Raw genomic sequence first — 21,254 nt, forward strand, 5'->3', positions numbered from 1 at the left:
ACACTTGGACTGTGCCTGTTTCAGGGCTGGGGCTAAACCTGCCCTTCTGCAGGGCTGCCAGAGGCTCCAGGGTGTTCCACCCCAGAGCCTCTCCCCCTTCCCTAGGAACACCGGTGAGCTCAGCTAAGCACCGACAGCGTGGCCTGGGAGAAACACAAACATTTATTAAGCCAGCTATGTTTTGTTGAGAATGACTTTAACAGCGCTGAAGGACTTACCCTGCCTCCCCCAGGGACCCTCAGCTGATTCATTGCATGCAGGGTTAGCAGGAAAGCAGGGGACAGCCAGCCTTGGGGACATGGTGGCTCAGTGTCAGCACACAGCTACACAGGAAGCCACAAGCTACTCGCAGGCAATGGCAAGCCAAGCACAGCTGCTCCAGGGCAGGCAGATGGATGCTTGTTGCATAGGGCAACCCACTCCCAGGTTGCTGGGATTCACTCAAGTCCTCAGCAGGTACCACCTCTGAGAATTTTGGGCATTGGCCTGCTCTCCACATCCATCCAGGGAAGTTCTGAGGGTCTGCAGGGGAAGGGAGGGTGCTTGGGACTCTCAGAACAGAGGGTGATTTCCACCAAAGGTGCTGCTTCAGAGACACCAAGCCGAACCTTTTGTGCGCTCGGGCACCTTCCTAACCACAGCCAGCTCACATCTCACATCTGGAAAGTCACAACCCATCACCTCCCTCTCTCTTAGCTTCCCACTGCCATCAGGAGACAATGTCCTCACTCCCACCATCCCAGCACAGACAGATCCAAGCTGTGACCCACGCAGGCAAGGGAACAACAGCACGATGGTGAGAGCAAAGCCGTCGCAGCACTCGGCTGGGGACAGATGTACCCATGGGTTCTGAAGTCAGGACACTCCAGGCTGATCCACAAATGTGGAAGAGCTTGGCTCCTTGAATCAGGATGCTCAGGTCCTTTCCTGCATCATCTGGTGAAGGCAGAAGGTGCTGCCCAAGCTTTCACACAGCTCCAGCTGTAAGCCATGCTCTACAAGCGAGCGAGGGGTGTGCGGGGGACAGCAAAAGGCACGGGCAGAAGCCAAGGCTAAAAACCAGAGATGTCTCCAGGGCAGAGTCACTGCAAATCCACCCCGACAGAGCAGCCTCACATTTCTGGTTGCTGGTAGGAGGCAGAGACCTGGCACCATTCATCACACAGGCAGAGAAATCCAGCCTTCATCACCATCACACCGTGTTGGGAGAGCGGGAGCCCCTCCGAGTCGGAGCCCTGCAGGCTCTGCCAGGCTGCCCCGCATCCCGGGGACTCTGCAGGACTGCACCCAAGGTGGAAGACAGTCCAGGAGCAAACTGGGAGGGTTGGATTTCCATTTCCCACCCCGTGCTTTGTCGTTCTCATGTCATCACATCGGGAAGTCTGCACCATCATCCTTCCTCCGCAGGGCACCGACAGAGGCTCCCCAGCCCTCCTCAGACTGGCTTCACAGAGGCCAGGGGAGGGTTTTTTAGCATCCACCATGTGCTGGGGCCAAACCCCAGCTCTGCTCTGCCCTGGATGGACACTGGCTTTGAAGACAATGATGGAAATGAGCAGATCCCACAGGGATGCCCTGCTAATGGTCCTGCCCCACGGTGAGCATGCTGGTGTCACCAAGCTGTGGATGTACGGCAGTGTCTCCTGTCCTCTCTGGGTAGTCATCTTGGGGGAAGGGTCCCCAGTTTTTGCACACAGGAAGCTGAGGATTAGAAGGAACACCACTGTCCCAGGTTTCCCCACCACCACCAAGGAAAACAGAGGGGTGTCCAGCCACCAGCAAGCAACACCCTAGAGCAAAGGATTAAATCTACCAGGCCCCAGCTCATCCCTCCTCTCCCAGACATGTGCTGCAGGGCAGGCACCCAGTCCCTTACGCCTGCATCACCAAATGCTGTTGGGGCCACAGAGGAGCAGTGCAACACCACCAAGCCAGCCTGGCCCCTCTCTACAGCCAGCCCAACTCTCCCAAGCACAGACAAGTGAAGCAGAATGGGCAGCTGGGAGAGCTGGCCTGGGAAGGTGAAGCCACGGGCTATAAGAATGTCACATCATCCTGTGACTGGAGCCAGCGCCAGTGGGCATCGTACTCCAGGTGCAGTTTGCTGTTGAGTTTGCAGTTCTCAAGGTCAGCCTCAGCTTTCCAAGCCTTCCCATCTGGATTTCCCTTCCCCAGCCTCTCCCCGGCCCTCGGTGGTGATTTGGCGTCTCTGTCTGGTTCCAGAGAGGGGGACTGCTGGCCCAAATACCCATTGGCCACCTGGGGCTCCTTAGCAAACCAGTGATCCTGAGGCAACCCAGGTGGGGAGAGATCCACGTGGGGCCACTCGTGCTCCTCTCTGTCCTTCTCCTGCTTCGCAAGACCCCTCTCGGGGTCAATCCTGACCCAGTCCTGCTCTGCCCTGGCCAGGGCTCTGCCCGATGTGGATGCAGCGGCCGTTTCGGCAGCGTTGTGCGAGTACTCATCCATGTCATCAGCCAAGGTGTCCAGGTAGCTGCCCACGGAGATGCTGTCCAGCCTGTCGTTGGGGTCCTGCAGGCTGTCCCAGCTGCCCCGCCGCGAGGCCTCCTGGCTCTCCACCAGGCTGTACTGGCTGCTGGCCAGGCTGCTGCAGCGGCTGGTCAGGGTGCTGCGCTCCTCCAGCAGCCACTTCACCGCCTCGATGCCCTCGTTCACCACCACCAGCTGCTGCAGGATCTTCACGTCCACCGCGCGCAGGTAAGCCTGGGGGGGAGACAAGAGAGCACAGGGGTGACCCAGGGGCCCCGTGTCCCAGCCCGGCACGGCAGAGGTGTCACTGTGCTGGCCACAGGTCTCCCAAGCTGCTTGATGAAGAGCATGGTATGGGAGAACACCCCACAGGGAACCATCCCAGGGTCCAAGACCTGGGGACACGGCCATTGGTGACCAGCAACTTATGGTTCTCACCAACCCTCCCAGGGAAATAAATCCAGGGCACTTGTGTTACTGTCTTCCATGGGAACAAGGAGTAAGCAAGGAACTGGAAGAACTGGATGCAGACCTGATCTCAGAGCATCCTCCAAGACCTGGGAAGCTGCTGGCAGGGCAAGAGGATCAGGCATTGCTCAGTGCAAGTGTCTGGCTGGACCACCAGCACTTCCCCAGGCTGGTCCCTTCATGCCTTTACTTCTCACCTTCTAGGCTCTGAACCAAGCCTGGTGACAGGGTCCCACGGCAGGATTTGGAGACCCAAATCACTCCCAAAATGGGAGGGCAAGGAGGACAGGCACTGCTGATAACACCACTCGCCTCACCGACTCCTGCCCCTCCGAGCCTGGGGAAGCTCTTTGCAAACCTCAGTTGCTGCAGAAACATCTGTTTTCCTAATGGAAAGCCCCGTGTGCCAAGACATTCCTGTCTCTATGATACTGGCCGCCAAAAGCCACTGGATTTCCCCTACACAGGACGCAAATATTTTGCCAGGAAAGGAAATAAGGCCACGATGGGGGGAAAGGGAGAAAACCCACTGCAGAGCATGTACGGGCAGCCTGAGGGCTGCAGATGCCCATGGACTCCTTCACAAAACACATCCTGTGCCCAGCATCAGCAGGCTGTGACAGAAATCCACACGCTCCCCAGGGATCATTTTTAAGTACAGCACCCGATGCTCAGCATCCGGTACCCTGGGAGTCACTTGCCCGCCCACGGGTGACCCCACAGTCTCCTGGGACCCCTTGTCTCCGGTCCCACAGCCGGCACAGCCATAGAAGCATCCGAGGAAGGAGCCTGGGAAAACTCCAGCCAGGATTTCAGCATGTGACGCCTCTCACTCCAGACAGCAGAAAAAAAAGAAAAGGGTCAAAGATTTGTAAAGACCCAACACCAGCCCAGCCTCCCACCCCCTCCTCGTGCTCCTCAAGCTGGATTTAAATAAAAAATAGCAGGGATGTGCCCGGATTGGGGCAGGAGCCAGCTTCCAAGTGCAGAAATTTCCTTTCTAGGCAAGTTATTTGAAAAACTGCCTACAATGGACTTTTCTGCACGCACTGCTAAAGCATCTGGCCTTGGCAGGGAGACGACAAAGGAGGAGGAGGAGGAGGGCTGGAAACCCCTGGTGGGGGGTTCCCCATTTTTCTCTGCCTCGTGCAGAACTGCGGCTGTCAGAGATGCCAGGGCAGCCAACCCAAAAGCAGAGGGTGTGATAACACTCCCCACTTTCCATACCGCTTGCTGGAAGGAGTTAGCCATCAATTTGGTGCTAGCTCACGCCAGCCTGACCTCTCCGTTGCACTCCAAGAAACCCCTCTCCAGCAAGTCAAGGTTATTGTGGGAGGAGACTCAGCACAGGCTGTTCTCTTATCACTCCTCCAGCTCCACTCGAGTTCACTGCACGACCTCGCACCAAGGACAGCTGTACAGGGGACAGCCACACTCCTCCTCACGCTCTCCATGGGCAGACACAGCCCTGCTCCTCTCCCCAGCACGCAAGAAACCTCAGGCGCCTTCTCCTTTCAAGACATGCAGCTCTAGGGATAAATCTTCCTCCTCAGATCAGGAGGCGAGAGTGGGAATTTGCTAAATTCTCCTCCCACCGCCCACTCCCAGCCCAGCTTATCCTCTGAGCACTGGGTTTGCTGGTTTCCTACTGCTCGGGGGTGGGGGGAATTTTAGTCCCTGTTCATGGGGATGGGGAGGTGAGGGGAGCCCTGTACTGCATTTTGCCACCTGGGTTCCAATCCCAAGCGGCTGATCTGGGTGTGAGGTGTCCCCACTTCCTCACTGGCCAGCAAGAAGAGCCGGGGCAGGGCAAGGAAATGCCTTTCTGAGCCAAGGTGAATAATGCCCGGCCCAAGCCAGGCCTCGCTGGCCATAGGCTGAGGCTGCTTGCACCTGGGCAGGGCAAACACCGCACTGCCCCAGAGACCTTTCTCCTCCGGTCAGGGTGCAGCCTGCAAGCCGGTGCAGAGGGAGGATGAAAGCAGAGGGAGGATGAAAGCTCTTGCACCGATGGGAATATTGAATCAGCCAAAGCGGAGGGCTCGGGCTGCTGGGCGGTGCTCCAGCCCCCCGGGGCACGCAGGGATGCGGGCGGATTTAGCCTGTTCCCCTATGGAAACAATGCTCATTCCCACCCGCTCGGCATGTTCGTGCGTGGGAGCGTCCCTTCCCCCAGCTGCACTTGAACCCATTGCCCAACCTCGCCACGTTCCCCGGAGGCGCAGGCATCGCCGGTCTTTGCTCCCTCCACCAAAGAGGGAGGCGAGAAAGCTTCCACGGGCACTCCCACGGTCCCCGGGAAGGGAAGGGAAGGGAAGGGAAGGGAAGGGAAGGGAAGGGAAGGGAAGGGAACGGCTGCCACCGCACAGCACAACCCTGTACGAGCCACCCGAGAAGCCCCGGCAGGAACCGGAGCCCGGGAAAGCTCCCAGCGATGCCTGTGCCTCGTCACCCCGGGGGTCACGCCCGGGGGAGAGAAGACCCACCGCCATGTCCTTGGCGAAGGTCCCTGCCCTAAATTCTCATCTCGGACACGGCGATCCCTCACGGAGCCGGCGCTGGGGGCGCGAGGGGGGCAGGACGGCGGTGGCCGAGGGGGACCCCGGGGGGTGGATGCTGCGTGGGCCGGGGAAGGGGTCTGAGCCGGGGGCTGCTCGCCCGTACACGGAGGAGCAAGGGGGGGGCTCCCCAAAACGCAGGCAGAGCGCGGGCACTATTCGGGACTGTCACCGGAGGCGGCAAGCGGCCGCGAGCTGGGACGGTCAGTTACCGGGGGGCGGCCGGCAGCGCTCGCTCCCGGTACCGCGGCACTCACCAGCTCGAGGCGGAGCGTCCGGAGGCGTTCGGCGAGCGGCGGGTGCGCACCGCGGGCCGGTGCGGGTGCCGCGGGCGGCGCGGGGGGGGCTTCGGCCCGCAGCCCCCGCAGCAGCACGGCGGGCGGGCGCCGTCCCACCTTGCCCGCCAGGTCCCGCAGGTCCGCGGGCAGCGCCTCCCCGCCGCCCTCCATGCGGGTGGGGCGGCGGCGGCCGCGCTGTCACCGCGGGCCCGCGCTCGGCCCCGCCCCCGCCGCGGCCCCGCCCCCGCCGCCACCTGCCCGCGCACCAGCGAGGTCCGCCGGGGCGCGCGGAGCGGCGCGGGGCGGGGCCGGGGCGGGGCCGGCGCTGGCCGCGCCCCCGCGGTGTCGCTGCGGCGCCGGAAGCGGCGCGAAGGGTGCTCGGGGCGGCGGCGGCGGCACCGCCGAGCCGGGACCGGCCCGGCCCAGCCCAGCCCAGCCCAGCCCAGCCCGGCCCAGCCCAGCCCAGCCCAGCCCAGCCCAGCCCGGCCCTGCCCCGCCTCAGCCTCCCCGTGAGTAGCGCGGCCGGCACACGTCTTCCGGCCCTCCCCGGAATCCCCGCGGTCCCGAAGCGCCTGGGTCTCCCTCTCCCCGCCGCCGCTCATTGCCCGCCCTCAGACAGCCGGTTCTCCCTCCCCGCCCGGAGCGCCTGGGTGCCCTTCGCCATCTCCGCCCCCCGAGTGCCTCTGGGCCCCTCAGCGCTCCTCTCCCCGCCCTGCCGGGCCTTGCTGGGGCACGTTGTGCTCCCCACAGGTCCCCGGCTCTGCCGGGGCTCCACATCCCGCCCAGGCCCAGCGGTTTGCTCCCTGCAGGGCGCCCGGCCTCCCGCTGGCTCCGCTCCCCTGCCCGGGGGTGCTGGGAGCTCCAGTAGGACGCTGGCCCGGCGCTGCTCTCCGTGTCCGGCTGGCTGCGCCCCGATAGCGGGGCAGGGGCTGTTAGTGCCGGCGGTGTCTCTCCACCGAGGACCCCGCTGGCGCACGCGGCCAGCGATGGCCCATTCCATAACCACTGATGGTCCGCGATCTATTGTCTGCCTGTGACTTTGGGCTGCTTCTCTCCCCCAGAACGTGGGAGTGGGCCCGTGGCACTGCAGCAGTCTCGCTGAGGGGTTGGCCTGGAGTAGAGGCAGTCACTTTGATGAGTTCAGGGGCTTCCCCTCACCCTACAGCAAAGCCTGACCTCCTGCATTGCTCCCAGCAGGAGTTCTGGCAAGCAGGGAGGCTCCAGAGGGCTTTTGCTCGTGGCACATCAGTGCTGTCCATGGCCACTGCTTGTGCCAGCTCTGTTTTTACTGGGGAGAGGGTTTGAAGGCACCTCTGTCACCCTCACCTCTCCCGGCAGGGAGCCCCGATGGACATGAGAAGAGAGCAGCACACATCCTGACCCCCGCCCCACACGGCTGCCCCCGTGCCAGCCCCCGGGACTATGGACGAGTGGAAGCCCAACCCCACTGTGAAGCCTCACAAGCGGAGCTGGTACCTTGCCTGGAAGTACAAGCTGATGAACCAGCGCGCACTGCGGAAGCTGTGTCAGGTGAGTCACCCACGGCCCTGCAGGAGATTAGGAAGGATAATCCACAGGATTTACAAGTTTATGGAGCAGCTGCATGGCTGGAAGTGCATCTGCTGGCAGTCTGGGTGACCTGACATGCTGAGGAAGCATAACTTGTTCCCCAGGAAGCTGCCTCCGAGCGCCCATGTGTGTGGAAGGGTCTGCCATGTGTAGCAGCTCCTTTCAGCTACTAGCAGACCTGTTGAGTGGCTGTGGGAGGGGATACAATTATCCAAGTGGCCTTGGTAAGCTTTCAGCTGGAAACCAGCTGACTGCTCCCATCCTGGCTCTGGACCCATGCTGAGTGCTGCAGGGTTCAGCCTTCAGCTGTTTGATTTGCACACCAAGCCTGGTATAAGGCACAACAGGTGGACAGAGAAAATAGGGCTTGGTAACAGGATCTCATGCCCCAGAGGCAGCTGGTGTCTGGGAAAGCCTCAGGCTTGGTTGCTTGTGCTGTGAAACAGCTAATCCTTGGTGGAGACAGCGTCCTGGGGGGTGTCTGTGGCTGTAAGGACATGAAGGTTTGTCCCCATCACAGCAAAACACAGAAAAGGGGCTTTTCTGAGAGGATCTCATGAAATCTGGCAGTTGGTTGCTGTTGGAGGGAGCAGGGGAGGGTTTTGCATGTTCCTGGGAGGACAAAGGCTCATGAGGTCTTCCTGGGCAAGAAGACTGCCCAGTTCTGTGTCTGATAGGGTGTTTAAGGCTTGGGAATGGGTCTGGTCATTCAGGCGGACATTGCTCACCGTGCTGGGGCAAGGGCCTAGAAACTGCACACATCTCTGTGCTTCGTGGCACTGCTTAAAACACAGATGAAAATTCGGCTTAAAAGAGGTAGACCAGAACTGCAGGTATGGAATAGCCAGGTCTACTGCAGCCAAGCATTCATCAGTTAGCTTTGACTAAGCCAGCTTTGCTAGGCCTGGCTGCTGGTCTTGCTTAGTTCTTATTCTTTATTGCCTTATTCGCCCTGGTCACCAGGGCTGTTCCCTCATGTCCCCAGTGCTGATCAGGGCAGAAGGTCTTGGCAGGACAGTGAAGTGGCCTTGCTGCCTCTCCATGAGCCCATGGCTCTGTTCGTGCTTAATTAAAAGCTTTCTGTGCACAGATCCCGAAAGGTGCTCATAGTCCTGAGTCAACAGCAAATTAACAAGCCAAAATGCCATAGTGACATTTATACATCACGTTGTCTTATTGCTGGCTTTCCATTTTCCTCAGTTACCTCTTGAATCCGCTTGGCAGAGATAGCAGCAACATGGAGCTTTGAGGCAGTAGCTGGACAGATGGGGCAGGAATCCTTTTAGTGCCTCCCACCAAGGGCCAGTGTGTGATCCCAGCCCCATTAATGTGCTCAGAGAATCAAGGGTCTGTTCCACATCCCTTGGACCTTCCCAAGCCCTCTGTGTCAGCATCCACAAGGGTTGCAATTGAAGTTCGCTGCAGACAGTAAGGCTGCAGGCTGGTACAGTGCAGTTTCCTGAAATCAGACCTCAGCTTCTTCCCTTTGTTTGGTTCAGCTGCACAGCATCTCCTCTCCTCTGAATATCCTGAGTGCATCCTCTGGTCCCAGAGGGACAGATGAGAGTAGTGATGCTGCAGCAGAGGCAGAAGTTAAGGTTATCCTCGGGGCTGTAACTCTGAATTACCAAACTCTTTGCCTGCAGGGACCCTCAGCCTTGATGCAGTAATCTAGCAGGGATCTGCTCACAGGTCTGGAAGCAGGGATATGTTGGAAGTGGGTTAATTCTCACATATGAAGGAGTCAGTGCTCTCCAGCTGATGAATGCATTTCATCATGAAACTCGGTCACCTGTATTTCTTTCTCTTTGCTTTCATCAGAAAAAATCAGGGGAAATGTCAGATCCTTGCGATGCCATGCAGGATCTCCTTGGGGGGTTCTGCAGCCCATGGCAATACTGACAATTTCTAACACAAAACATCCTGCATTGCAGACAGGTGCTGTCCTCTTCCTGCTTGTGACTGTAATTGTGAACATCAAGCTGATCTTGGACACCAGGAGAGCTGCTTATGAGGAGGAAGAGGAGTCTGCACAGGACTATGGTGAGAGGCAGCATCCTGTTGTGCTTTGAAAGCAAAGAAACCAGAGGGTTTCTTTAAGTCAGGGCTAACTTGTGACCAGCTACATCACGAAAAACAGGTCTGTGCATGTGGGTTTGACAAAAATTAATAGAAAATGCTGCTCCCTTCCTGGTCTGTCTGCTGAAGGCTTTAGCACATTTGGCCACAGAGATCTCTGTGGGGTCAGCTGAGGCCAGAGCTGTTGTCATTTGGGATTTCCCCTTACCTACCATCCCTGTAAGTTCCAACCCATGACTCCTTGGGCTAGGGTGCCTTCTGGAGGTTTGGCTGGGTTAGCACAGAGCAGGCACAAGCTAGAGGTGCCTTGACTGGTTCTCTGCTTTAGATGACGAGATGCTGAATGTGGAGGTGCCCAGGCACCCTGTCAACAACAAGAAGGTCCTGGATGTCGAGGTGTACTCCAGCCGGTCGAAGGTCTATGTGGCCGTGGATGGGACGACGGTGAGTGACAGGTGCTGGCTGTCCTGTGAGCAGAGGGCGGACAGAGCTGAATGGGGGAAGCTGCAAACTACAGTGCTGAGAGCACTTCAGTGGCTGGCAAGAAGTTCTGCTTCCAGGACTTCTACCCTGGCACCCATCACTGCCGTGAGCAAAGCCAAAGAGATTTGCCTCTTGTCTGGGGGTTCTGCTGTGCAGAATGGGCAGGGAATGAGAAGTGGTTTTGGCATATGATTCTCATCATTTATCCACTTGCAGGTCCTGGAAGATGAGGCTCGGGAGCAGGGAAGAGGGATCCATGTCATCGTCTTAAATCAGGCCACGGTAAAACATCCCCGTGTCTTTCTTACTGGGCAGTTTGTCCTTGCTCTTGAACTGTTGGGTGCCTGAGGTCAGGGGCAGCCAGCAGGGAAGTCCCCAAATGCTTTTTGTGTGCAGTTTGCCGAGCATGGCACGGTCACCCAGAGGGTTCCTGTAGGGTTCCCTTGTGCTGCCTGCTGTCCTCAGGGAGCGGGCAGGGGAGGAGTTGTGAGCTGAGGTGATGCTTCCCATGAACCTCTGTGCAGGAAGGCCTGAGGGCTGAGCTGGCCTGAGGGCTAACTCTGGGAACTAACTCCCTGGCATACCGGAAAAGCCACTCCCTGTGTTGCTCAGGGCAGATTTCCATAATTCTGTGTGTCAATACCATGTAGTATTTAAGATCCATCTGATGTATGAATACCAACAGGGTCACGTCATGGCCAAGAGGGTCTTTGACACCTATTCCCCCCATGAAGATGAAGCCATGGTACTTTTCCTCAACATGGTTGCCCGGGGCCGGATCCTGATATTCACCATTAAGGTATGTGACCCTAATATCAAAAAAAAAAGTCATCTTGAGTTAGGATGTCCTGAAGCTTATCTGGGCAGTAGCCTCCTGAGTGTCATCAGGCATTCCCAGGACTAAATGTCACATCCCCGTGGGGCTGTGAGTCCCTGTCTGGATCACCTCCCTTGTCCTCTTGCTCTCCCTTCTTGCTGCAGGTACTGCTGTGCCCAGCAAAGCAGGGGAGCAAAAAGCAGATGTGTCAAAGCCCACAGCAATAGACAAGGGGTTAGGTGGAGAATATGGACATGAGGAAATAGAAAGATGTGGTCGAACCCTTCTGGCTCCCTGTTCCAGGCTTTGCAGGGGCCCTGTGGACTGTACTATGTCTGGGCTGCTGTGCAAGCAGCACTGTGCTGCTTCAAGGTTTCATGTTTAGCTGTGTGAAGTGTTGCTTAACACATGGCCCCACTTGAAAACAACTTGGTCTCAAAGAAACAGGAGTTCTTGATTCCTCTGACCTCCCTGTGGGTCATCATGAAGCATCATCACTGACAGCATTAGTGGAATAGTGACCCTGAAGGTTTCTGGCTCAACTGGTTCAAGGGTAGGAGTGGGCCCTTGGTATTGATGAGAGACTTTTCCCTGTCAGGAGCCAGACCTCAGCTGCAGGCTTGTGTTTTATTCCAGGACGAAGGCTCCTTTCACCTCAAGGAGACAGCCAAGAATGTCCTGAAAAGCCTGGGCAGCCAAGTTGCACCATTCCTGAGCTGGAGAGACATGTGGACGTTCGTGGGGAAGAAGGGGGGTGAGTCTTGCACAGGCTGGGAGAGGGTTTGTGGCTCCTTTCTTTGGGACAAGCCGGGTGAAGAGAAACCAAGCCCATCCCCAGCAGGCTCTATGAGCAGGGAACAAGTCCCAGAGAGTGGCAGCTCCATTCCTGGTGGTGAGGGAGGGTATGGAGGCAGAGCATGTTCCTTCAGCAGTTTGCCAGAGGCCAGTGGGAAAAGGTGCCAAGCTGTCCCCCAGGCTGACAGCCCCTGGTCATGCCCTGACACAGCGGGATGGGCCCTTCCAGGCAGTCCTGACCCTGTGTTCCTGCTCCAGGAGAAGTGTATGGGGAGAAGCACGCCAAGTCACCCGCCCTCTCGACGTGGGGTGACCCCGTCCTGCTGAAGACAGAAGTTCACCTGACATCTGTGGAAGGTAGGAGGTACACTCTGCTCTGTGGTGTCTCCAGGAGACATCTCCCTGCTGCCTGGTTTTAAGTCAAAGCCATCAGTCTGGATTTAAGGCTTTTTGAGATGATGATGATGATAACTTTTAAAATGGGCTTAGCTCCCTTTCTTCCTGCTTCCGTGGAAGTTCCAGGCAGGTTGTTGAGAAGGGTGAGGATGGAGAAGTGGGAACAAGGTCTGGCCAGTTGTCACCTCTCCAAACCAGACCTGGTCTGGTCAATTCTGACTGTTGATCTTGAATAACCTATTGCTGCTCAGAGCAGCCAGAGGTGGGGTTGGGCTCTGGATGGCTCCTGGGGTTGTATCTGGCATCCAGAGTGTTGCTTGTCCACTGCCAAGGCCTGGCTTGCTGGCTGAGCCCAGGGAGAGCCGTGTGTGTGCTATCCCAGCCTGGATCACACAGGGTGAGTCTGTGGGGGTGACAGGCCTGTTTTTCTCCCTCGGTGCCTCCAGATGCTGAGTGCCACTGGCCCGACACGGAGCTGAACCGGCGCCGCAAGAGGTTCTGCAGCAAAGTGGAAGGTTACGGCAGCGTGTGCAGCTGCAAAGACCCCACACCCATCGAGTTCAACCCTGAGCCCGTGAGTGCAGGGGCAGAGCGCTCAGGAAGGCTCCAGGAGGGAGGGCTGGGCTGGAGCAGGTGTGTTTTGCAGCTGATGCAGAGCACTGTCCTTAAGCACCAGCTGAGCAATGCAAACCCCTCCTAGGCAAGCCCTTAGCCCCAGCAAAGGTGAGGTGAACACCTGGGGCCAGGTCATGCTGGGGCAGGGGAATTCCTTTGCTCTGAGTTGCCAGGAATAGTGACCCTGTTCTAGGGATAACAGTGTAAGCAGCAGAGCCTGAACTTCTAGAGACAGAGCAGCTATTGTGATTTTTGGGCTGTCCTTGGCATAGTGCTGGAGGGTTCAGACACAGGTCTCTAAGTGGATGCGAACTGGGATTTTGGAGCTGGGACAGAGGTGAGGTGAGGAAGGGAAGCTGGCAGGGTCTCCAGTGGTGCAGAGGGCATCGTGGTTGGTTGGTGTGGCCCTAAACCAAGAGGTAGGACTATGCAGCTCTGCTGTCTCAACAGTGGGTCCCTACCCTTGGATCCTGCTCTCAGTGGTGTACAATCAGAGCATCATTTTGGCTTGCATGGCGTCTCCCACTCCCACACATTGTTCTCTTCCAGCTCAAAGACAACAAAGTCTTCGACGTGCCAGTAGCTGTCATTGCGGGGAACCGCCCCAACTACCTGTACAGGTAAGCACTCCCAGAGGGCACAGCTCCTCTGCTCCGTGCCACAGGACCAGGCATGGCCCAGGCCCTTCCCTGTCTCCTGCTGGCAGGATCCAGCCTCCTCCTGGGGTTGCCTGAGCACCAAGGGCAGACCTTGGGGGAGGGGAAGGGAAGGCATAGGTAGGTTTTGTTCCCTAATCAAGCACTTTTCCCCATCCCAAGGGATCCATACCCCTGTGCTGAAGGGTCTGTGCCCACTGGGGCTGTGCTGTGCTCAGGCTCCTCCATCTCTCCTCAGGATGCTGCGTTCCTTGCTGTCGGCTCAGGGCGTCAACCCACAGATGATCACAGTCTTCATCGATGGGTACTACGAGGTGAGAGCTTTGCCAGAGGTCCCTGTGGCCAGTGCTGGCCCAGTCCTTGGAGGATGGCAAGTTGAGAGGCTGGTCACCTTCCTCATGCCGTGTGTCATCCTGCTTCTCACCTGGTCCTACATAAAGTCAGCCAAAGTCACCCAGTCCATGGGTGTGGATAAAGCTGCCTTGACCTTTCCCATCCTCATGTCAGGAGGGGTTGGTGTGCAGGAATGGCACGTGGTGGTCATGCTGGGTTCTCCCTGTCCCCTTTTCTCACTTGGTGAGCATTGCCAGCCCCTTGAGCAGGCTCTTGGTGTAACACCACCTGTCCAGCTGCTTCACATGGAGAGGAACAAACCAGTCCAGCCATGCCTGTCCAGCTCCATTCTCAGTAAGAGGTGAAGAGACACAAAACTGTGTTTTCCCAAGGCTCAAAGCTTGGGGTTCATGAAAGCTGGGACCAGGTGGAGGAGAACTGGCCCTTTAGAGGCAAAGACCTTCCTCTCACTCAACCCTGTATAGCCCTGGAGAGTCCCACTGCAAGCCCTGTCTCTCTGGCAGTGGAATGTACTCTGGGACAGGCTTAGTAGATCTCAGGAGCTTGCTAGGCCTCATCTCTGCAGCATCCAGTGAGGTACTGCCTGGTTGCCCTGGGATGGAGACAGTTGTTCCCTTGCAGGTCTCTTCCCACCACTGCCACAGTGTGGGGCTGGGGGAGCTGGCTTGTTTATGCAGGCTCTTGCTGCACCACATCAGAGCAGTTAAAGATAGCAGCATCCATTGCCATGGCAACTGGAGCAGCATCCCTTAGCTACGAGGGGGCAGCCTGGATGCTCGAGCTGCCATGGTGGATACCAGGGGCGGGGGGAAGGGTCGGTACAATGGGAGCTCCTTCTCTCTTTTTGTGGCTAGCAGGTGGGATGCACAGTAAGGGGATGGAGAAAGCCTTGGTGGGTCCTTCTTGAGACAGGGATATGTCAGCCCAAATCTGGATTACTTCTGACCCCGGTGCTTGGTCAGAAAGGTCTTTTCTTGGCAAGTGTGAGAGAAAATTGAGTTGGTTTTGGTCTTGCCATTAAGCAGCTGCTAGGTGGTCCTGGCTATAACTTTCTGCACTGTCTGTGGGGGCTTGGAATCTGGGACCTCTCACATATTCTTGGATACAACTTTGGGTCTGGAAAAAGGCCCAATAAAGTCACTGTGATACTGAAGGGCTGGAGGGCCACAAGGGTTTGGCAAGTTCTGTGCTGCAGGGTCTATATTGAGCCTCACTAGTCTCCAAGAAGACAGCCACATGCAGGGGATGTTCCTGTTGTCCTGGGGAGCTGGCAGGGGAGGGGAGAATGACCCACACATTTGATGAACTTTGTACTTTTACACTGCAGGAGCCAATGGATGTTGTGGAGCTGTTTGGCCTCTCAGGAATACAGCACACTCCCATCAGCATTAAAAATGCCAGAGTTTCCCAGGTGAGAGAACTTTCCAGATCCTGAGGCAATTATTTCCAGGGACCTGGCATAGCATCTGAGGAGGCAGGCTTAGCCCCAGATCTGTGCCAGGCTGATGCTAATACAGGCAATGATTGTCTTTTCTTGTAGCACTACAAAGCCAGTCTGACTGCAACCTTCAACCTGTTCCCGGTGAGTGAGACTGCTGCAGCACAGCCTTCCCCTGGCATTTGTGATCCCTGTGCCACAAGAGCTGGGATCAGTCCTCCAGGGCAAGGAACTGCACAGACACAGCACGCTGCTTCTGTCTCTGCTCTGTCCTGTTCACCTCCATCCTTCTGATGTTCTCCCTGCCCTACAGGATGCTAAATTTGCTGTGGTTCTGGAGGAAGATCTTGACATTTCTGTTGACTTCTTCAGGTAAAGCAGGGGGTTCCTGTGTGGGATCATTTCTTGGAAGCTCTCTGGATACTCAGGAGAGGCCAGATCCCTGCCTACTGTAGCTCACTTATCTGAGGCTGAGCAGACCCCAGGTAAAATCCATAACTGAGCTCTGCCTTCAGAGTGTGAGGTCACTGTCCTGGCAATCAGTGACTTCAGAGTTGGGGATGTCTTCCTGGCTGGCTTTTTGGGCACACTGATCCATTCACGTGGTTGGAGCTGCCCCATAGCCAGAGGACAGGGACAGCATCTCCTGTTTCTTCTTAAGGAGAAGAGACTGACGGGCAGGAGACAATGCCGTCGTTTTCCCACGGAGATGCAGCCTAGCTTGTTTGGGTGCTCCTCCCCTGGTCTCCCACCAACATCAGCTATCTCAGGCCAAAAATTGGGATAAGTGGTTCCAGCAATTGGGGGTGGCTCATCTCATGGTGGAGGGTTTGCCCTGGTTTGCATGGTAGAAGGGTGTTTGAATGAAGGGCCAACTCTTTCCTCAGCTTTCTGAGCCAGTCAATACACCTTCTGGAGGAGGATGAGAGCCTGTACTGCATCTCTGCTTGGAATGACCAGGTGGGTCAGGGAAGGATGGTGGAGCAGGGCCACCTCTGCCCTGTGTTGTTTCCATGTCAGACTGGGGTCCAGGTTCCATCTTAAAGCAGGGTGTGTGTCCCCACTGTCATCTTAGATGGGTCTGTCTCCCCAGCCCTGGACTCTTCAGAAGTGCCCCTGCAAGCCACCCTCCTTTCCCTGCCATGTGCTTCCCAGTGGCTGTTCCCTTCTTCCCATGATGAGAAACCCAATGGAGCACGATGCCTCCCTTTTTTTGGTGGAGGATGGGTGCATTCAGGGTGCTGAACACTCCCCATAATGTTGCAGGGCTATGAGCACACAGCTGAGGACCCCTCGCTCCTGTACCGTGTGGAAACCATGCCAGGCCTGGGATGGGTGCTCCGGAAGAGCCTGTACAAGGATGAGCTGGAGCCAAAGTGGCCAACCCCTGAGAAGGTGAGTGCCCTTTCTTCTACACCCCCATCTCTGCCCATCAACAATCCCTGATCTCCACCCAGTCCCTGGGTGTACAGCTCCTGGAGGCTCTGTCCCTGTGCTTATACTGGGAAGGATGTCCAAGCAGAACGGGTGTGGGACAGGCAGTGACTTGAGGAGGCACGTAACCATCTGCAGAGCTGGGACCAAAGGGGCTGGACCTGGTGTGGGCGCCCAGAAAGGTCCTGGATGGCCGCAGTGCCACAGCCTGTCCCCAGAGCTGAGTGTGAGCAGCAGTTTCCCCTCCCCAGCTCTGGGACTGGGACATGTGGATGCGGATGCCCGAGCAGCGGAAGGGCCGGGAGTGCATCATCCCGGACGTCTCGCGCTCCTACCACTTCGGCATCGTGGGGCTCAACATGAACGGCTACTTCCACGTGAGTGACCTCCCGCAGCCCCCAGGCCCTGTCCTGGTGCTGAGCTCTGACTCGGACACCTGCCCAAGTAGTAGGGATGCTTGAGGTCATCTCCAGGTATTGCTGACCCGTGATCAAACCTGGTTTTCCTTCCCTGCCCTCTCTCTTTCTCCCAGGAAGCCTATTTCAAGAAGCACAAGTTCAACACAGTTCCAAATGTCCAGCTTAAAAATGTGGAGAGGTGAGTGCTGGTCACAATGAAAACTTGATGAAACAGTTGCTCGCTCTGACCCTTGTCTCCTTGTGCTGGAGTCATCTCCCATCTGGAGCGGCCATAATCTCCTGCATCAGCACACTGGCCTCTGCTGGGGAGTCCTGGCAGTGGATTTTGCAGGGTTGGGTTTGGCTGCCCTGTGCTCCAGGTGGACCTGTTGAAGGGTCGTGGTTTTGCTGCTGCATCTCAAGAATGTGTGGCAGTCCCTGCTCTCCTTTTATTGGTTCCAGCTGCCTTTAGTGTTACACTGGGGCAGTCTTAAATTTGGATCAAACTATCTGTCTCTGCCCTGATCTCTGTGTTCTTTCCTCTTCCAACAGCTTGAGGAAGGATAACTATGAGACTGAAATACATCGGCTCCTGGGGTGAGTGCCTGCTGGAAGGTGGGGAGACCACAAGACACACTGGATGAACCATCCAGAACAGAAGGAAGGGTGGAGGTGGTCCTGGTGACCCCAGCTGCGTCTTGCATGTCTGAAGTACTCTGCAGTGGGAACAGGGAGCAGGTGGAGTCCTGTCTAACTCCTCGTTCCGTTTCCACAGTGAGGCTGAGGTCTTGGACCACAGCAAGAACCCCTGTGAGGACTCCTTCGTGCCCGACACCGAGGGCAGGGTCTACGTCATGTTCATCAGGATGGAGCAGGAAGCCGATTTCACCACCTGGACTCAACTTGCCAAGGTGAGGGCCCTGACATGGCCTGTCCTCAGCCCTGCACTGGTCTCTGCATCACTGGGACACACCTGGCTGTTCTTGGGTTTTCCCATGGCATTGACACAGCTCACTAAATGGGTTCTTGCTGTCCCTGGGTGATGTTGAAGCTCTTGGTGTGGCTGGAGGGATGCAGCCCTGTGCCACCCCAGCCTTGGGGTGCAGCCCTCTCTGCTGTGTCTCAGTGAGGACAGGGGTTGTGGTTCTTCCCATGCCAGGGGACACCTGGCCCTGGTGTCCTTCCCCAGGCTCTGATGCCTTTCCCTCCCTCCTCACCATCCTAGTGCCTCCACATCTGGGACCTGGACGTCCGCGGGAACCACAAGGGGCTGTGGCGGCTCTTCCGCAAGAAAAACCACTTCCTTGTGGTGGGGGTCCCTGCCTCCCCCTACTCGTGAGTATCAGGGACACGAAGGGCTGAGTAATGTCCCATCCTTATGGCACTGTCCCCTGCCTGGCACGCACCATCATCCGCTCCTGTCCCAGCCCAGTCCTCAGCGGACTCCTTCACTCCTGAGTCAGTGTGGTGGAAGGGGAATGGGATACATTCCCAGGGCTGGAGGGTGTCCCAGTGAGAAGGAGATCGTGCCAGGCAGTGCTGTTGGAGATGGGGGTCTTGAGGGGAACCATCAGCTATGCCTGCTCCCATCCAGCTTCCTCACCTGCAGGTCCAAGAAGCCCTCATCGGTGACACCAATCTTCATGGAGCCCCCTGCCAAGGAGGAGGGGGCGGTGGCAGGGCCAGCAGTGGCAGCAGCAGAGCAGACGTGAGGCTGGCAGCTGGAAGCAAAGGGGACCAGGGGAGCACAGAGACGCCCACGGTGCAGAGACAGAGTTGGCAGCAGCTCTCAGAGGCTGGTGACTGGATACAGACTCCTGTTTTGGGCTGCAAAAGCAGATGTTGGGCTCCCTCCAGTCTCCCTTTCCCTTGCACAGGACAGGGTCCTTCCCTGTAGATATGCCATCCCCATCCCGGGAACTTGGTTTTTTTAACACAGACACTACTAACGCTGCCCCTTTTGCCCCCTGGCTGGGCAAGGCTGGAGGAAGGAGATGCTCAGCTGGAGGGGGCCTCAAAAAACACCTCTGCTCTCCTTTTTGGCCCTGAAGTCCTGAGAAGGCAGCATGGTGCAGCCTGCCAGCTGGATGTTATTTATTAACTCTTGCCTGCTGGCTTAGAGCCCCATGGTGAACACAGTGCTGAAGAGGGGATATTCCAGCATCTCTCCTGTTACCTGCACGACGGATGCACCTTGAAGACTGTGTGCTGGGTTGGGCATCTTCCTGCACATGGGCTGCAGGTGCTGGTGCAGCCCAGCGCACAGAAAAGGGAATGCTGGAGAGGAGCTGGACTTGCTGCTGACACGGAGGGGACGCCGCACACCCAGCACGAGTGCGGTCAGTTCTGGAAGCTGGAGGTGATTGTGGGTGGGAGTGGACCAGGCTGTGTGCTCTGGCTCAGACTGTCCTCACCCTCCTTCTCTGTGGGGAGCGCCTGTGTTGTGGAGAGAGGCTGAAAGTGCCTTGCAGAGCGAGATGGGAGCAGCCAGCAGGCATCATCCCCTGGCTGCAGGGGCAGGGTGGGCCAGGCTCACCTGGAGTGAGAGATGCTGCACTGAGCTCCTTGCCTGTGGTACAGTACCCTGTCTCTCCATCATCCCTGCCCTGGTATCCCCTGCTTTTGCTGAAGGCAGAGGGGGTTTCTTCTCCTAAATTCCCACCGTTACTGCAGTAAGTTGCTGGCAGGGAAGCTATGAGCTGGTCTGGGATGGGCGGCCTGGCCCTCCCACTGTGGTACACCCCTCGTGCAGAGGGAGGGGGTTCCGTGCCTTAGGAAGGATCCCAGGGCCCCCTCCCATCCCCAGCCATTTGGTACTAATGTCCCTGCACCCCGGGGGTCAGTCCTGGTCCCCATGCTCAGTACAGCTCCTCCTCATCTGTGCAACAAGAGATCTGTTCTCTGCCCATCCCCTGGCCTCGGGCAGGGATGCAGTGCTCTGGCTTGCCTTTGGGAGAAGGAGTTGCTGCTCAGCCCTTTCCCTGAGGTAACAGGGTCTCTTCCCCTTCATTTTCTCACTGTGAACTGAGCGTTGGGGTCTACGCTACACTAACTTATTTATTTATTGCTCCTGGGAAGGGGTGGATTACAGGGAGCAGCATGGAGAGCTGGCAGCCCCCAGCCTGCGCAGGTTTGTCTCTTGTCCCCGTGGCTCCACCCTCCCTTCCCTGCTTTCCTCCCTTGCCCAGAGCAGGAATGAAAACTTGAACCAGGAAACTCCTCTTGGCCAAGATGATCCCAGTGTGGATGCAGCACAGCTCTAGCATGGCTGCAGGGACTCTGCATGCCTGCTCCAGCATGGGATGGGATGGGATGGGATGGGATGGGATGGGATGGGATGGGATGGGATGGGATGGGATGGGATGGGATGGGATGGGATGGATGCAGGGGGGGAACAAGAGTGGGCAGAGTGGCACCCTTGAGGCTGCAGTACGGGTCTGGGGCTCAGCCCTGCCCTCCCCAGCCACCCCCAGTGCTGCCCTGCCGTGGGACTATGCCCTGGCAGCCAGTGGGCAGCTGGCCCCTGTGCTGGCCCTCGGGGTAAGGCAGGTCTTTCATAAGGATGGAAAAGGGACTTCTTTGTGAGAAAAAGTAGCTTGCTCCCCATGCTCTGCTTTGGAAGAACTTCCAAATGGCTCTCCACTGCCCTTCCTTGGCACCTCTGTTCCCAAGGCTCAGTTTCTCTTCCCCTTGAAACTAAATGCATTCTCTTTCCCTTCTCGGGTCGGGCTCAGGCTTGGCTTCTTCCCAGCTCCTTTTGAGGCTGGGGAAGGTGGTCCTGGGGATAGGAGATGGCTAAACATGAGTTCTCCTCTCCTCCCCTGCCAACCAGGGCTCTGTGGCTCCCTGCTCGCAGTGACAGCAGGGCTCAGCTGGTGGGCTTTAGGCTCCCCCTTCTCCACACACCATGCCAGGCCCGTGGGGTGCTCTTCTCTGTCCCTCCCTGTCCCCCCATCAAGGCTCCAGGGTGGCAGCCGTGGCAGGGCTGGGTGTGTGGCATCACCAGGGTTTGACGCTTTCTGAATTGAATTATTTTTTCAAGAGTAAACGTTGCAAAGCTGTTGAGCCTCGTGTGTTTCATAGTTGGCCCTATGCAGGGTACAGGCTCTGGAGTCCTGCCTGGAAAGGACAGACCCCTGTGCTCTGGTGTCTTGCTCTGCCCAGGGCTGCACAGACCATGGGTGAATGGTGTCCCCAGGCCTGTGCCAGCAGAGGTCCTCTGCGTGGTGCCATGCGGTGCCAGCAGGGCTGGCACAGGTCTGTGAGCTGTTTCCTCCTCAAGTTTTATCACTTTTATCTTCAGTTCAGCAACTGATGGAAACTCTGACGAGCTGCCTGGTGACTCAGCCCCATCTTCCTCCTGGCATCTCCAGCTGCTCTGTCCTGAGAACTACAGCCTTGTCACCCTCTTGACCATTCCAAATTC

At 57.4% G+C, this 21,254-nt stretch overlaps 2 protein-coding genes across 2 annotated transcripts; one reads left to right on the plus strand and one right to left on the minus strand.

Annotated features, from left to right (window-relative positions):
* Positions 1–144: 144 nt before the first annotated feature.
* Positions 145–5,965, minus strand: LURAP1 (leucine rich adaptor protein 1). Its single transcript, XM_040073490.2, has 2 exons — positions 5,774–5,965; positions 145–2,724 (listed from the first exon to the last, which is right to left on the minus strand). Exons 1-2 carry the CDS (start codon positions 5,963–5,965, stop codon positions 2,035–2,037), a joined length of 882 nt encoding a protein of 293 aa, XP_039929424.1. The 3' UTR covers positions 145–2,034.
* A 285-nt stretch (positions 5,966–6,250) lies between these two features.
* Positions 6,251–20,134, plus strand: POMGNT1 (protein O-linked mannose N-acetylglucosaminyltransferase 1 (beta 1,2-)). Its single transcript, XM_040073346.2, has 22 exons — positions 6,251–6,303; positions 7,133–7,324; positions 9,298–9,406; positions 9,771–9,886; positions 10,142–10,207; positions 10,611–10,724; positions 11,379–11,496; positions 11,796–11,894; positions 12,380–12,507; positions 13,098–13,168; positions 13,443–13,518; positions 14,886–14,969; positions 15,099–15,140; positions 15,310–15,368; positions 15,884–15,956; positions 16,263–16,391; positions 16,682–16,807; positions 16,963–17,027; positions 17,381–17,425; positions 17,604–17,739; positions 18,054–18,163; positions 18,438–20,134. Exons 2-22 carry the CDS (start codon positions 7,217–7,219, stop codon positions 18,538–18,540), a joined length of 1,977 nt encoding a protein of 658 aa, XP_039929280.1. The 5' UTR covers positions 6,251–6,303; positions 7,133–7,216; the 3' UTR covers positions 18,541–20,134.
* Positions 20,135–21,254: the final 1,120 nt, after the last annotated feature.

The sequence above is a fragment of the Hirundo rustica genome, chromosome 9, assembly GCF_015227805.2.
Source record: "Hirundo rustica isolate bHirRus1 chromosome 9, bHirRus1.pri.v3, whole genome shotgun sequence".
Classification (NCBI taxonomy): Eukaryota; Metazoa; Chordata; class Aves; order Passeriformes; family Hirundinidae; genus Hirundo; species Hirundo rustica.